Below are 14,962 nucleotides of genomic sequence, written 5' to 3' on the forward strand. Positions count from 1 at the left end.
TGCTTCTGCTTTGATTTTCTTGAAATAAATATAATGGTACTTTTAGACTACCACAATAAAGGCAGCAACTTCTTGCCGCCTCTGCATTGAAATAATATTGATTCAGACATTTGAAAAAATTAATTTGTAAGGGAAAGTTGCCAAACTGAAGTGATTTTTTTCCCCTACACCAGCGGATACCCTGAGAATGATTATGTTTCTGTTGCAAGACGCCCTGATTCTACGCATCCTCTCTTTATTTGCATCCTAATATTTCAAAACTCCGAGCACATGATGTGACTTGTGTCCTAAAACCCCAAATTAGTCTGATGTTAGAGTTCCTCCAAAGAACAAACCAGGAGTGAAGGCTTTTTAATCACATTTAGGATGAGATTTAGATTTGCTCCTTTCAGCTCTGAGTGTGTATGTGGACTTTAATCTTCAGACCATAATTACATTCTGATTCACAATAGGCTACAATATATACTGTGTAAAGCAGCGGGTAATGAATATGGACTGTCATGGAATTGTGTCTCCGAGGGCACACAAGACTGAAAATTTAAATTTACATTACAATAAGCTCAAACTCTTGGACCACCGCTGTTAAAAGCAGCCGCTTGCACAGAGTGAAGGCGCAGCCATGAAGCTTTAAGATTTAGGAGGAAGTCAGAAGTTCTGGAGTCAACAACAACCTGAGCTCATGAGCAGCACGGCCTGCAACAGCGCCACCTCCGTGTCGTCCAGGTTAAACTGCGCCAGGCTCTTGCCCAGGTCGAAGATGGCGTCCGACACCACGCCCAGCCCGCCGTTCTTCAGCTGCTCACGCTTCACGGCCATCTCCCCTCCCAGCGTCAGCGTCTCACTTTCTGGGTCGTAGCGCATGGCAGCTCGCAGCGACATGATCTCCATGCAGCAGCCCTTCAACAGGATGATCTGGTCTTCACAAGGTAGCTGGTGGAAAAAAAGGGTTTTTAAATAATTAATACAAGGTTATTCTTTATTTTTCAACAACTATATCGTATATTGAACCCATTTTGAAGCTGTAAAAACTAACAGTCTTTACAGGGAGGAAATCATGATGGATAATTTCACCATTTCAACATTTTTCCTGCAGTAACAGAAAAAGTAGTTCCCACTTTTCCTTTTATTTTGACGCAGGGTTACAGTTGTGGAACAGATGGATAACGGAGGAGGGGGTTGGGTATATGCTCAAACTATTTTGACTCTATTTGTCTTATTGAGTCAGTTTCTGACTGCATTTGATTCTTGTCATTTCATTTATAGCACTAACTCTTGCTCTAAAGTGGTCTTCTGTCTCTTCAGAGTCCAGCCGGAAACTTAAGTGGACAGAGCTTTTACAATCAGCACCCCGAGGCTCTAAAACGATCTGCTCGATAAAATAAAGCTGTTTGAGTCAGCGTCATTTTTCTAAAAATGTACTTTTATTGGAAAGCATATCCTGATTTTATCTGAGTTGTGTGTTTATTTTCATCTGTTTTGAATGTCTTGTCATTTTTAAGTTTGCCCTAATTAATTTAGGTATTTTATTTATATATTTATTTTTTTTTCTCTATGAAATACATTTAACTTTGTTTTGATAAATACTCTATAAAGTTTATTATTACTACTATTATTATTATTATTATTATTTTTATTAGTTCGTTAATTTTATTGTACAGCAGTTTTCAAAAACAGCGTTTAGAAAATGTTTTTTTTTTTTAAATAAATAAATAAATTGAAAAAAACCTAACCATAAAGGGCAAAAAGTTACTTTTTCCTGTTTAAGATATTGATAATTGATTAAAAATATTTATTATGACATACTTGGGGATAAATAAATATGATTAAACAGTAATTTGTAAAAAATAATGAGGTATATTTTGACTCTTTTTGGTCAACAAGTCAAGAATATTTACATTTTTCCTTCTGTGTTGCCATTCACAACTACATGTTTAGAGTTTGGAGAGCAGCAGATGACAAAATGTCGATTACATTCAGGTAGTTTAACAAGAAAATGAAAAAATAAATAAATAAAAAATTAAAAATCAGCCACTCAGTCATAATTACTTTAAGTATTGGGGAGTAACTAGTTACATGTAATTAAACAAAAAAAGGTGATCTGTTACAGTTACTACTCAATATATTGGTGATTGCAAAAGGGGTTACATCCGAACATATTGTTTTTGAAAAAAGTTAATATGTAGAATTTATAAATTATTATTATTTTTTTTTTCTGGACATTTTTCCAGCTTAAAAGGTCCAGTTTAAAACATTTGTTAGGAAAATAATTAAAAGTGCTTACATGTAACAGGTTATTGAAGTCATTAAAATTGTTAGAATACATTAAAAAAAAAAAAAAAAAAAAAAGATTATTTTTTGGGGCTTTTTGCTTTTAATGGACAGGACAGATTGAAATGGGGTGAGAGAGAGAGAGAGATACATTCTTAACAGAGTAACTAGTGACCTGAAACCTGTAACAGATCAAGAGTAACCTCCCAAACCTCTGATTACTTGAAAAAAAAAATCCAAAATGAGATGTCCTCAACTGTAACAACACAAAAACACAGCAGAGCGCTAACACAGCTTCTCCTCAGAGGAGTGATGCCTCGTTGTACAGATGTAGAGAGAAAACAATTAGGAAGAAAAGAAAATAATCATATCCGTTGATAAGTAGAAATGGATACTGAAGCATCATGATTATCACAGATGTGGAGGAGAGGACGGGAGGGGAGCGGGAGCAACATGGAGACGGGTTGAAAAGCAGCAGCAGACATGTTTTTCCGCTGATGAACACAGATTATGACTAATACACCCTGATTTACATGGATATTAGAATCTCTGGGTTGAAACCCATTTGATTAAATCTACAGACTATGGTGTGCTGAATTAAATCTCACCTAAATGTAACTCACTGCTCTTGACTGCCGAGCGGATTAATTGGCATTAATTGGCTTGATTTGTCTTGTGAATGTGTACCTGGAGGGCATGCTTAATTTTTAGTGGCTCAATAAAGGCTGGCTTTGTTTCTGTGCATTCTTATCGGTAATTCACTGCAGCCGCGTGAAGAGATCTCACGTAGGCTAAACAGGTTCTCACCCTCTGAATCCTTCATCAGATTAAAAATGCCTCTCTAATAATATAATCTATTATATTGTGAATAAAAGATAACATATTAAATATGACTGATTATCTGCTGCGGTGTCTGGAATACTAAAACTCTGCATCCTTATCTGTTTTAGTTTCTCCGTTTCTAAATGAATAGGAGATCCAGCAGCATTATTATGGTTTACGCTCTCATTTGAATAGAAGCATCCATCATAGCCGTAACATTTATATAATAACACAACAATCTGAGTGAATTCAACCTTAAAATATGCTGATTAAAAAGTGACGACCTCTGCTTTCAAAAATATCTTGATTTATATTCTCAGAAAATGGATTACAGTTACAACCTTTCCTCTCCCACACACACACACGCAGCAACCGTCCCACTCGACAATAACTCAGCTACCCTGATAATTATCCAATCTAGGGTCTCATTACAAGCAGCAGAGAGAAAAGAAACATGATTACATGTTGCTAATCAAGGCGGGGCGAGCAGGAGCAGGAATGCCTCACTGATTGTCAGCGGCAACAAAAGATGCTTCTGGGTTTATTTTCGAAGGCAGACGTATGTTTGGTGTGAGCGCCACGGCAACGTGGGAGTGATCTGCATATTTACCTTGGCTTTGTGCTTTTTCTATGATACAACAATCGGAATCCGACCAGGTGGCCTAATTGGTCGACTACGCACTCAGAAGGTGATCAAATCAGCATGACAGCACACTGTTGACATCGCTGTAAATATTACTCCCTATTTCCATGGCAACATGGTAACTACCAGAGCTGAATCTAGTAAGCTACAATACAACATAGATTGTTTTCTTGTTAATTTTTTAATTAACTTTATTTAATTCATATGCCAACATTTTAAAATGTAATTGTATTTATTTTAAAATGTTGTGAATTTTGGGAATGTTTTCATCTCTCGAGGTTATGTTGGCTGTCATGTGTCTATACTCTATAGGTTGATAGGTGAAAGGGTGAGGGAAGAGGAGAAAGGAAAAGAAAAAAAAGAAATAATAATATAAAAATGTATGAACAACAATAATAATAATAAAAGAAAAAATAATAAAAATATGTATAAGTAATAATAAAAACATATATATTAATAATATTAATAAAAAAATAAAAAAATGAAAGCAATAATAATAAATAAAAGTATCAATATTAATAAAATAAAATAATAATAAAATGAATAAAAGTAATAATAACAAATAAAAGTAACAATAATAATAATAATAATAATAAAATTAAAAAATAATGAAAAATAAATAAAAGTAATGATAAAAGCAATAAAAAAAAGTACAAATAAAAGGGGAGGGAAATATATTAAATCTAATCCTACCTTTACCCTGTTACCAATAATTAAATAATAATCAATAATAATAAATAATTAAGTCAGGGGAGTGTCCCCCTGTCCTGCCCTATCCCCCTGCTGGCAGTGAAGCAGTACCGGGGCACCACTGGAATACTCCAGAATGGGTCAGTGTTGACTTTTGGACTTAACAACCCTCTGGAGTTATTGGAAACGTTTGGATCATAACAGCTGTGTCTGTGAATCAATGACACAGTGATATCTAAAAAAAAAAGCTGCTGGCGCAGTAGATAAATCTGTCCATGATTTTTTTTTTCTTTTAGCAGTTATCTTGTGTTTATGTGTGGTTAAGGATGGGTAAGATGGGTAAGATTTTAATGATACCAGTGTTGATACCATTTATTTTTTTTCCCTTTTATTTGATAGGACAGTTTGAGCGTGAAAGGGGAAGAGACAGAGGATGACATCCTGCGGCCGCTGCGGCAAGGAAACTGCCTTTGTACATGTGATGCCTGCTCCACCCACTAAGATACTGTGTGTCCTGAATCTTGATCAATTTTCTGTGGGAAACAAAAGAAAGCTTTCACAGGTTGTTGGCGTTAACACAACAGTTTTATTATCTCTGAGTCTGAACACAGTGAAGAAACAGAGGAGAAGAAAAGGCACGCATGTGACTGAGGTGTGCAAAAGCCCCACTGTTTGAGTGTTATCTTAGTCTAAGACAATACTGTATGTGCTCAGCCTGTCTGCGTGGCGCTAATGTTATTCTAGCAGGATATTTACCATCGGTAACAGACACGCTGCTCAGCTGGGAAGCAGTGACACTCGTGCAGAGAGTGTGAAACGCATCGTATTCCTGGATTTTAAGCTCATGTTGCGTAGAAAGGTGTTTCAGCATATTGCTGGTGTTCACTCTGACTTGAAATGATCATTTAACACACATCAGGGCGTTTGAGTTTGCATTTTCCCCTCGTGTCAGGTTTCCTCCAGGTGCTCCAGCTTCCTCCCACAGTCCAAAGACATGCAGGTTAATTGGTGACTCTAAATTGTCCGTAGGTGTGAATGTGACATTATGGTATGTACCATATATGACACCCTACTTTAAACTAGACAAAAAATCTGCCTTTGTAAACATCCCATGACCTCTTACTCGTCTTTTTTTCCTATACTTATTGAACGTAAAAAATGTTAAAAAATAAAGACGCTACTGACTGTTTTCCTGTTATTAGTCCGACCCCATGTGTTTCCATGGAAAGGGAGATAACACTTGCAAAAGGTGTTTAATTTTTGGAGCAAATCGCCCTGCAAAATGAACACATCTAGAGTATGTTTTTATTTTGTTGGTAACTGTTGTATGATTGCAATATTACACTTAATTATGAGCTTTACTGTCATTAATGGCACTTCACTGACGCAGCAGGACCGAGGCGCCTGCACTTAAATTCTGGTTGCATCACTGTCGTGCCAATAATGACAGTGAAGCTCACCCATAAGTGTAATATTACTGATTTAAACTGTAAAGATTTAGAAAATCTTACGTGTGTTTGACATTTTTTCCACAATCCATTTGTCTTTTTCCACAGTGCACTGTTAAGTTGTAAATATCAGGAGGAACTCTTGCACCTCCTCAGACAGAGGAGCTGTAATCCTGTGAGATAAACTGACCTCCTTCATCACACATTTCCTCACCTGACACACACTCACAGGATGAGAGCAGCTCTGCTGTGTCTGCTGTGTGTTATATTTCTCTGCATGTGTCTCCCACACTTGCCCTCTGCTCCCCGAGACCATTAGCCAACACTTACCTCAGAGAACATGGGCAGTTTTTTGGCAAAGTCGACCACACGGGTGATGGCAGGAGTGATGATCTTGGTGAACTCGCTGAAGGCCTCCAGGTCCACCTTGTCTCCGTCTGACGTCGGGGCAACCGGGGACTGGCCGATTTTTTCTGGCTAAATGGGAAAACAAACGTGGGTGGTTGATTAGAGCGCAGTGGGAAATGACAGCAGACACGAGCAAAGGAATTAAAACTGAGTAAGTGGCTAGCTAAGGTGATTATTTTTGGAAGCATGTCCAGAGAAAAGACCAAACAATAAACATTAATAACTGGAAGGGCACTCGGACAGTGTAGACCTATGCCAAGACCAGATGCCCTATCTCCTAATGTCAATGAAATTAAAAAAACAATTCATAGATCCTTTGTGATTCGGTTCAGCTCCAAAATGAAACAGATTCTTCATCCACCTATCGCACACCCTTCCACTAAGTTTCATGAACATTAGGTCAACAAAGATTCTGCTGACAAACCAACTAACCTGAACATGTCTGTGACTCTCGTACCCTCAGCACCGCTTCGCCTCAAGGCTGCTTCCCTTTCTCCCTACTTGTCTCTGTCCACCAACAGCTGCACCTCCAGTCACCAGTCTGTCAAGCTAATGTAGTTCATGGAAACACCACCCTAATTGGACTCATCTCTGGTGAGGCTGAGTCTGCCGACAAGAGGGACGCTGACCATCTGGTGACCGGACAGACTAACCAGTGGATCCCCGGAAGTCTGCAGCCCCACCCACCCATCACCCTGTGTGAGTCCCTAGTCAACACTGTGGAGTCCTTCTGGCTCCATCATCACCCAGGACCTCAAGTGGGACCGTAACATCAGCAGAGGATGAACTTCCTGCAGCAGCTGAAGAGGTTCAACCTGCCAAAGACAATGATGGTGCACTTCTACCATTGGCCTCATCTCCTCCATCACCATCTGGGACGCTGCTGCCACTGCCAAGGACAAAAGCAGACTGCGGCATATCATTTGCTCTGCAGAGAAGGTAATTGACTGCAATCTGCCATCGCTCCAGGACCCTGAGGACCCTCCAGGACCCTGAGGCGGGTAGGAAAGATTCTGGCTGACCCCTCCCGCCCCCAGACACAAACTCTTTGAACCACTTCCTTCAGGATTGAGGTTGCGGTGTATCAGGACCAAAACCTCACGCCACAGGACCAGTTTTCTCCTGACTGCAACCCAGGAACTAACACAGACCTCTGCCTACACACTACACGTTACATTAATGCACATCTCTTGTACTATTATCTCAGTACACTGTCTTTTTATACTTCATGATGTAAACTGTTTCATGTTTCTTGGACAATACTTTGCACACAGGTACCACTTTAAAAACTGCACAACCCTTTAATTTTTATTTAGATATTTTGTACGTAATTTATTGTATGTCTCTTCTGTTCTTTATTTATATCGCTTGATTTTTGCAATAGCTGTTCTTGGTGTTAATTTCTTTTTCTTCTTTCTTCTTTAATATGTTCATGGGTGTGCACCATTACTCCAAAGCAAACTCCTCGTATGTGAAAATCTACTTGGCAATACATTCTGATTCTGAACCACAGAGCTCAATTGTTGTCCAAAAACTATTAAAAACACATCAGTGAGCCACATCATAATTTTCCTTCATTACCATTAACACACAGACTGTAGTTTACTTTGACTCAATCCCAAATACGCCTTCCTGCTGCTCCAAATACTCACTGATGTGCCAAAAGAGGATGAATCCGCAGCTGAAATTAGTCCGCAACAAATGTGCTATTTACGCCTGTTTGATTTATGTCTTCAGTAGGAACCAATGGAATAAGGGCTGAGCGCAACAGTATGGGTAAGGAAGTACGTTAAGTACAATAAAGAATGTAAAGAATTGTACCATGGGTTAAATGGAACGTTGAAGGAGCAGCGTGTAAGATTTAAGGAGATTTAGTGGCGTCTAGCGTTGAGGACTGCAGACTGCAACCAGCTGAAACTTCCAACTGGCTAGGGTTTCCTTAGTGTTCATCATTCAGGAGGTTTTTATTGGGAGTCAGATTATCCGCAGAGGTCTTTTCCTCTCCAAAACAAACAGATCCAGTGATTTAAAGAGGTAACAATACTAAAATAAAGCAGTTTCACGTTAAACAATCAGTGTTTTTCCGATGTTGCTCATCACGAAGGGGCTGCAAAATACCATGGCTGATGCAAAAACGCAAATGGCCCCATCTAGAGTTGGTTCGTTCGTACTGGGCAACCGCAGAAACATGATGGTGCAACATGGCAGACTCCATGGACAAGGACTTGCTCCCTACACTCACGGGACACTTTATTGGGTAGAACTGTTCAGCTGCTCGTTATCACAAATAGCTAATCAGCCAATCATGTGGCAGCAACTCAATGCATTTAGTCATGTAGACATACTGAAGACGAGCTGCTGAAGTTCAAACTGAGCATCAGAACGATGAAAAAAGGTGATTTAAGTGACTTTGAACGTGGCATGGTTATTGGTGTTGGTTGGTATTTCCTGGGATTTTCAGCACAACCATCTCTAGGGTTTACAGAGGATGGTCCCAAAAAGAGAAAATATCCAGTGAGCCAAAATGCCTTGTTGATGCCAGAGGTCAGAGGAGAATGTCCAGACTGGTTCAAGATGATAGAAAGGCAACAGGAAGTCAAATAAGCACTGGTTACAACCAAGGTGTGCAGAAGAGCATCTCTGAAGCAACAACACCTTGTCCAACCTTGAAGCAGATGGGCTACAGCAGCAGAAGACCACACCAGGTGCCACTCCTGTCAGCTAACAACAGGAAACTGAGGCTACAGTTCACACAGGCTCACCAAAACTGGACAATAGAAGACTGGAAAAACGTTGCCTGGTCTGATGAGTCTGGATTTCTGCTGCCACATTCAGATGGTAGGGTCAGAATTTGGAAGCATGGATCCATCCTGCCTTGTATCAAGGGTTCAGGCTGCTGCTGCTGGAGTAATGGTGTGGGGGAGATTTTCTTAGTACCAACTGAGCATGGTTTAAACACCACAGCCTACCTGAGTATTGTTGCTGAGCGTGTCCATCCCTTTATGACCACAGTGTACCCATCTTCTGATGGCTACTTCCAGCAGGATAACGCACCATGTCACAAAGCTCACATCATCTCAAACTGGTGTCTTGAACATGACAATGAGTTCACTGTACTCCAATGGCCTCCACAGTCACCAGATCTCAGTCCAATAGAGCACCTTTGGGATGTGGTGGAACGGGAGATTCTCATCATGGATGTGCAGCCGACAAATCTGCAGCAACTGTGTGATGTCATCATGTCAATATGGACCAAAATCTCTGAGTTGTTGAATCTATGACACCGAGAATTAAGGCAGTTCTGAAGGCAAAAGGGGTCCAACCTGGTACTAGCAAGGTGTACCTAATAAAGTGGCCAGCGAGTGTGAATGGCTCACTCTAAGGAAATGAAAACAACAATTTTTATTACCTTACACTCGACTTCTGTCGACATATTCTCCTAAATCCTACACACTGGACCTTGAGAGAGCTTAAACCATGATAGAGGAGGGAAGGAGAGGATATTGGTGCTGAGCAGAATAAAGAAAAGAACAAAGTGTATGGGGAGAGGACTTGAGTGCACTACAATACAACAATGGATGTGTTTTTCAAATTGAGGCGCACATCAGAATAAAATAAGATTATAGAAAAATCAATAGAAGTGGCGTGGGGCTTAGAGTAAAATACAGCAGAGGAAACAACACAGTTTTAAACTGCTTTATAGCCTTTTTGCTCCTTTCTACAAAGTGCTCACTTGCCTTGGGAGACAAATTAAAACCAATTTATCAGATAAGGGGCGCAGATTGGGCTCTGTGAGAGGAATGGGACATGTCACCCGACAGATAGCGCTTACTAAGAGGAGGACTGCAGTGGGGAACTGCAGATCAGTAATACATATGTTTACAGAGTTGTGTGAGGGGAGGCTGTGACTATGAAAAATATTGTTTCATGGCTCCAGTGAATAAAGCGCGTGTCAAGGCTGCTGTCATTTATTCAGGTCGGACTGAGATAAAAGTATAGGCATAATCACCTCACACAATGAGGCATCAATCATCATGCAGAGAGAGACAGATCCTGTGAATCAGTACAAACGTAGCCAATCCTCTGCCGTACAGCTGAGAGCTGAGTGATTACGGAAAATTTAAGAAATCTCAGTGATATCTTTGATGGACTGCTACTCTTGTCATGCATGAGCCAAAACAAAGTATTGGTTTCACTGGTCGAGGTCAGTGGCATTTTTCATTTCAGTGTTGAGAAAACAGATCTCCAGAGAGAGACAGAGAGAGCAGCTGAGGTTCAGAGCTGCTGAATGCACGCCACCGCACTCTAAAGTGGAGGAGGCTTAGTAACAAACCGCAGGACTTAGCTGCACGTCACGAGACAAAACCGATGACAGGAATGAATATGGAGTCTATAACTCAAACTGAAATCGTTTCGGGTTGCTTATGTTGGAGAAACACAATTTTTCCTTTACCTACGGCAGCACTGAGTCATGAAGATGGTTTTGCTTTTATTTGTCCAGGTTTTGAAGTATCTGAGATGTCAGCATCTACCCCAATACAAAAGTGAAAAACGGCAATTTAAAACAAATTCTCCATAATCCACAGACCTCACTGTCAGCACACGTCTCAGAGACACGCGAGGTCTGTGCATCACCCTCTTTCATGAGGACTCAGTTTCTAAAGGTTTTAAATGTAATTTTTTAATGCAAACAAAACTCCGTTCACCTCCACTGCATCAGTGTGGCAGCAGGTATATCAGAGACAGATATCGCAAAAGCAAAACCACCTGACAAAAGTCATGTGAGAAATGGGTGTTTTTGTAATTTGGTGATGTGACCTTTTTATTCGAGGTCGGTAGGTTGAAAATGCAAGGTCGGGCACTGGGTGCTACTTTCGTGCCTTTTTTGAGCCAGCTTTCAATAGCGCGGCGGTAGGTTGCGCCGAACAAGTACTGTATCGTAGCCTATTTAGCTGAAATCCTGAGTTTAACCATCCACTATGCAAGTGATCTCATAACAAAGTTAATCTCAATACTACAAGTGTTGCTGGAGCTCAAGCATTTACAAAATCATTTGTGATGATGCAGTGCATAGTTATATATTTGTATCTGTAAATGTCCTCCACATCCTCATATGGGCTTTTCACTAATGTGATTTTGCTGCAACTGTTGATGTATGTTTATTAATTGCCTGGCCATCTGGGTGGCATCCAGGGAAAACACTTGGCAATGCCCACAGTTCTGGCAAGGGAATATGTCTTTGCTGCTTTAGAGGCTGGCTGCTCTACACAATTGTATATCTCTGTTTCGCCAAGTGCCTCCAGTGCTCTCCCTGCCTGTCTCACTGCCACTAATGTATGGATGGGTAAGAACGTTTTAAAGCTAAATGAGGAAAACACTGAGATTCTTTTAATAGGACCCAAAGCAGCAAGAGAAAAACAGCACTCAGCGATTGGTTGCCTTAGCGAACAGATTAAAATTAACATCACATACTACAGACTTTTTTAACTCAAAAATGATGCTAATATTACGAGCCATTCAGACTACTGTATCAGTAATTCCCTTTTTACTAAATTACCTAAAAGTGTATACAAGGAATGGAGAGATCTTTTGCTATTTTAGAATCTTTTTAATTCGGCATTAGAAATGTACATTTATGCACAAGAACCAGATGTACTGTTTTAAGTGCTTGTAGCGAAACACTAATTTGCAACACCTGGAGGCTTTACACAGTAGGCTTTTTCAAAGCTAAAGGCCCAGAGTGTGAGATTTAGGAGGATTTATTGGCATCTAACAGTGAGGATTGCAGATTGCGACCAGCTGAAACTTCTCCTGGTTAGAATCCCTTTGTGGTTATTGTTCAGGAGGATTTTAACCAGGAGACAAATTATCTGCAGAGGTCTCTTCCTTTCTACAACAAATGGACCAGGTGATTTAAACTGGTAAAAACACTGAATAAAGCAGTTTCACGTTATAAATCAGTCTTTCTCAAATGCTGTTTGGCTTGTTGAAGACGGGCTGCTAGCCCAGCACCTGCCAATGTGTGTTAACTGTTATTCTTTGATAACTTAAAATCCAGACGTGAGGTTTTTACCAGGAGCTGAATTATCAGAGGTCTCTTCCTCTCAGGTAAACACGTTAAATAAAGCAGTTTGACATAAAAAAAAATCAGTGTTTTCTTTAAGCTCGTTGCTGAGAGCTGCTAACAATGGTAGCCGACGTAAAAACGCAAATGGCCCTATTTAGAGTCAGTGTTTTGCTTTTTCTGTTCTGGGCTACTGTAGCAGAACGTGGTGCAACAAGACGGACTCTGTGGAAGAGGACCTGCTCCCTATGTAGATATAAATGACTCATTCTAAGGTAACGAAAACACAATGATTATTTTAAGCCATCAGGAGCAATTTGGGTTCAGTATCTTGCCCAAGGATACTTCGACATGTGGGCTGGAGGAACCAGGGTTTGAGCTACTGATCTTCCAATTGGTGGACGACCCACTCTCCCTCTGAGCCACAGCCACCCCCATATAGCCGCCTAAATCCTACCTACTGGACCATTAATAAAATAGAATGAAATAAATAAATGAATGAAAAGAAAGGAAAATACATCCACAAATCCATACATAGAAATACAAATACATGTGTCTATGGTGGTATCAGGTGTGAGAACATTATTTCTATTTTAAATTGCTTTTTATTTTATTCTTGTATTTTTCAGTCTTGCAAAATGTGATTACTGATGTTTATTTATTGCTACATGAAGTACTCTGGGCTATGAAAGACTATATAATTAAATAAACTGTTGGTTGTTGGGGAGTCTAAACATTGTGGGGGGACATCATAAAGCTCAGTGGGGGTTAAGATTCCTAAAAGAACTGTTTTATGCCACAACGGGGAAAAAGAAAGTTTTCAAAGTGTCCCTCAAGAGGCACAACATACTTGGACTTAAATGAACTCCAATACACAGTGGGAATTGGCACTAACCAAATTGGGAGGGGGAAAGGAGGGGAATTTTTTTTTTTTTACTGTAGTCTCATCCGTCATGTGGTGAGCTTCAACTGTTGACCTTTTATCAGATGGATTAGTGCTGGAAAGTTTCTTCCCGGAGAGCCGGAGAAGAGAAATGATGTTTTCATCTGGCTCTGATGGTTGGAAGTGCACACGTGGTTCATGCTTTATGTGAACGAGATATATTTTATGGTAATTGAGTTAATTTTATTGATTTGTTTCACATTACAGAAAGAAGAGAACAATCATTGAGCAGGGTGATTGATAGAATTGATGATCAATACTAATAATTCTACGGCTACTGGGATTCCTGGCTTACCTTTGGTCCCAAAACTTCCCGCACACTTTCAGGACACCTCCAGCACCAGTGAAATATAGTCATTTTTTCCAATAAATATTGATATCATCTGGTAATAATAATATGCTCAAAGACACTGTACAGAAATGTGAACTGCATGATGAGATGATAAGATCACCTCCTGACTGCAGAACCGCGAGCATGCCGTCGAAAAATGCTGATGTTTTTTGAATGTTTTGAAATCTGGATGTCTGCGTTCAACCAAAACCATATGTCCTCAATACACTGAATCTCTGATTTTTCCATTTAGCTCCTGATTAGCTTTGCAGATCATTTTAAAGGGATAGTTCAGCTTTTTTCAAGTGGGGTTATATCAGGTACTTATCCATAGTCAGTAGGCCTTTTTGCACAGAGATCACGCTATAGAGCTGCTACGAAGTCCCTTCTTTACACTGGCTTTGCATTTTTACAAAGCACAAAACAACGTAGGCATCATGCCGCCCCAGTGTGTGATTTTAGACAGCACACTGGCATCGCGAAAGCAAAGGCGGCGTGACGAGTGTGACATGTAACACAACAGCATCGGCCTCTAGTGTGCATCAGCAGTGCTTTCTAAACAATAACTCGTTCTCTACTTCGAGGGCAAGAAGCTCATGTTTTCCCAATTTGCAGACATTTTCAGCAGCTGTTCTTCTTATTTGAGTTAGGCGCTAACTGCTTCTAGCTGCTTTTTAGATCTCCCAGATGTCGTCAGAACGTCACATCCGTTCAGTCCATGGTTCTGTCCTGCCAGCTGCCCCTTTTACACAGACATCCGTTCGGCGCTGTTACTACCTCCTCTGCCTGTGTCAAGGCAAGACAACTCTGTTTCCCCATTCTGCGACAGTACCTTTTATAAAAAAAAACAGCAATGCAAAAAAGGGGGCAAAATTCCTGCCTTGAACAGGCATTGTCAAAAAGATTAGTATATTACCTACAGTAGCTGGCTGCCAGAACATCCTCAGTTTGGAGAAGCAGGCACAAGTACCACCACAGAAACTAAGTAATGTACGACTATCGGTGGGGCAGCATTTTTTTTTTTTGATCTGTGTACGCTGTATGTAGAATATTTTCACAGCTTTGCTCTGCCATCAGACAGACCTTCCTTTGGCACGTCATTTTCTTCTACTCATAAGCTTAAGTTTGTCTTTTGTCACTGGTTCATAAAGGTCCCCACAGTAAATGACATTTTGTCATTGCTGTCATAACTACTTTTTTATTTTCTGTATTGTAATGTATTTGTTGTCTTCTATAAACAGAGTCAAGACTAAACACAGAGAGGCAGCGTTTAGTTTTTATGCACCATATATCTGGAACAAACTCAGAAAACTGCAGGTCTGCTGCAACTTTAAGTTCTTTTAAA

At 40.1% G+C, this 14,962-nt stretch overlaps 1 protein-coding gene across 6 annotated transcripts in view; it reads right to left on the bottom strand.

Annotated features, from left to right (window-relative positions):
• The window catches only part of thrab (thyroid hormone receptor alpha b), a 235,034-nt gene that overhangs the window by 13,503 nt on the left and 206,569 nt on the right, over positions 1 to 14,962 (bottom strand). For all 6 annotated transcript variants that reach the window (XM_049564453.1, XM_049564450.1, XM_049564452.1 and 3 more), the window contains 2 exons: positions 6,202 to 6,348; positions 672 to 930 (listed from right to left, as the gene is read on the bottom strand). In XM_049564453.1, the coding sequence (XP_049420410.1) occupies positions 672 to 930; positions 6,202 to 6,348 (406 nt within the window). The remainder of the gene's footprint in view (positions 1 to 671; positions 931 to 6,201; positions 6,349 to 14,962) is intronic.

Source organism: Epinephelus fuscoguttatus, linkage group LG20 (assembly GCF_011397635.1).
Source record: "Epinephelus fuscoguttatus linkage group LG20, E.fuscoguttatus.final_Chr_v1".
NCBI lineage: Eukaryota > Metazoa > Chordata > Actinopteri > Perciformes > Serranidae > Epinephelus > Epinephelus fuscoguttatus.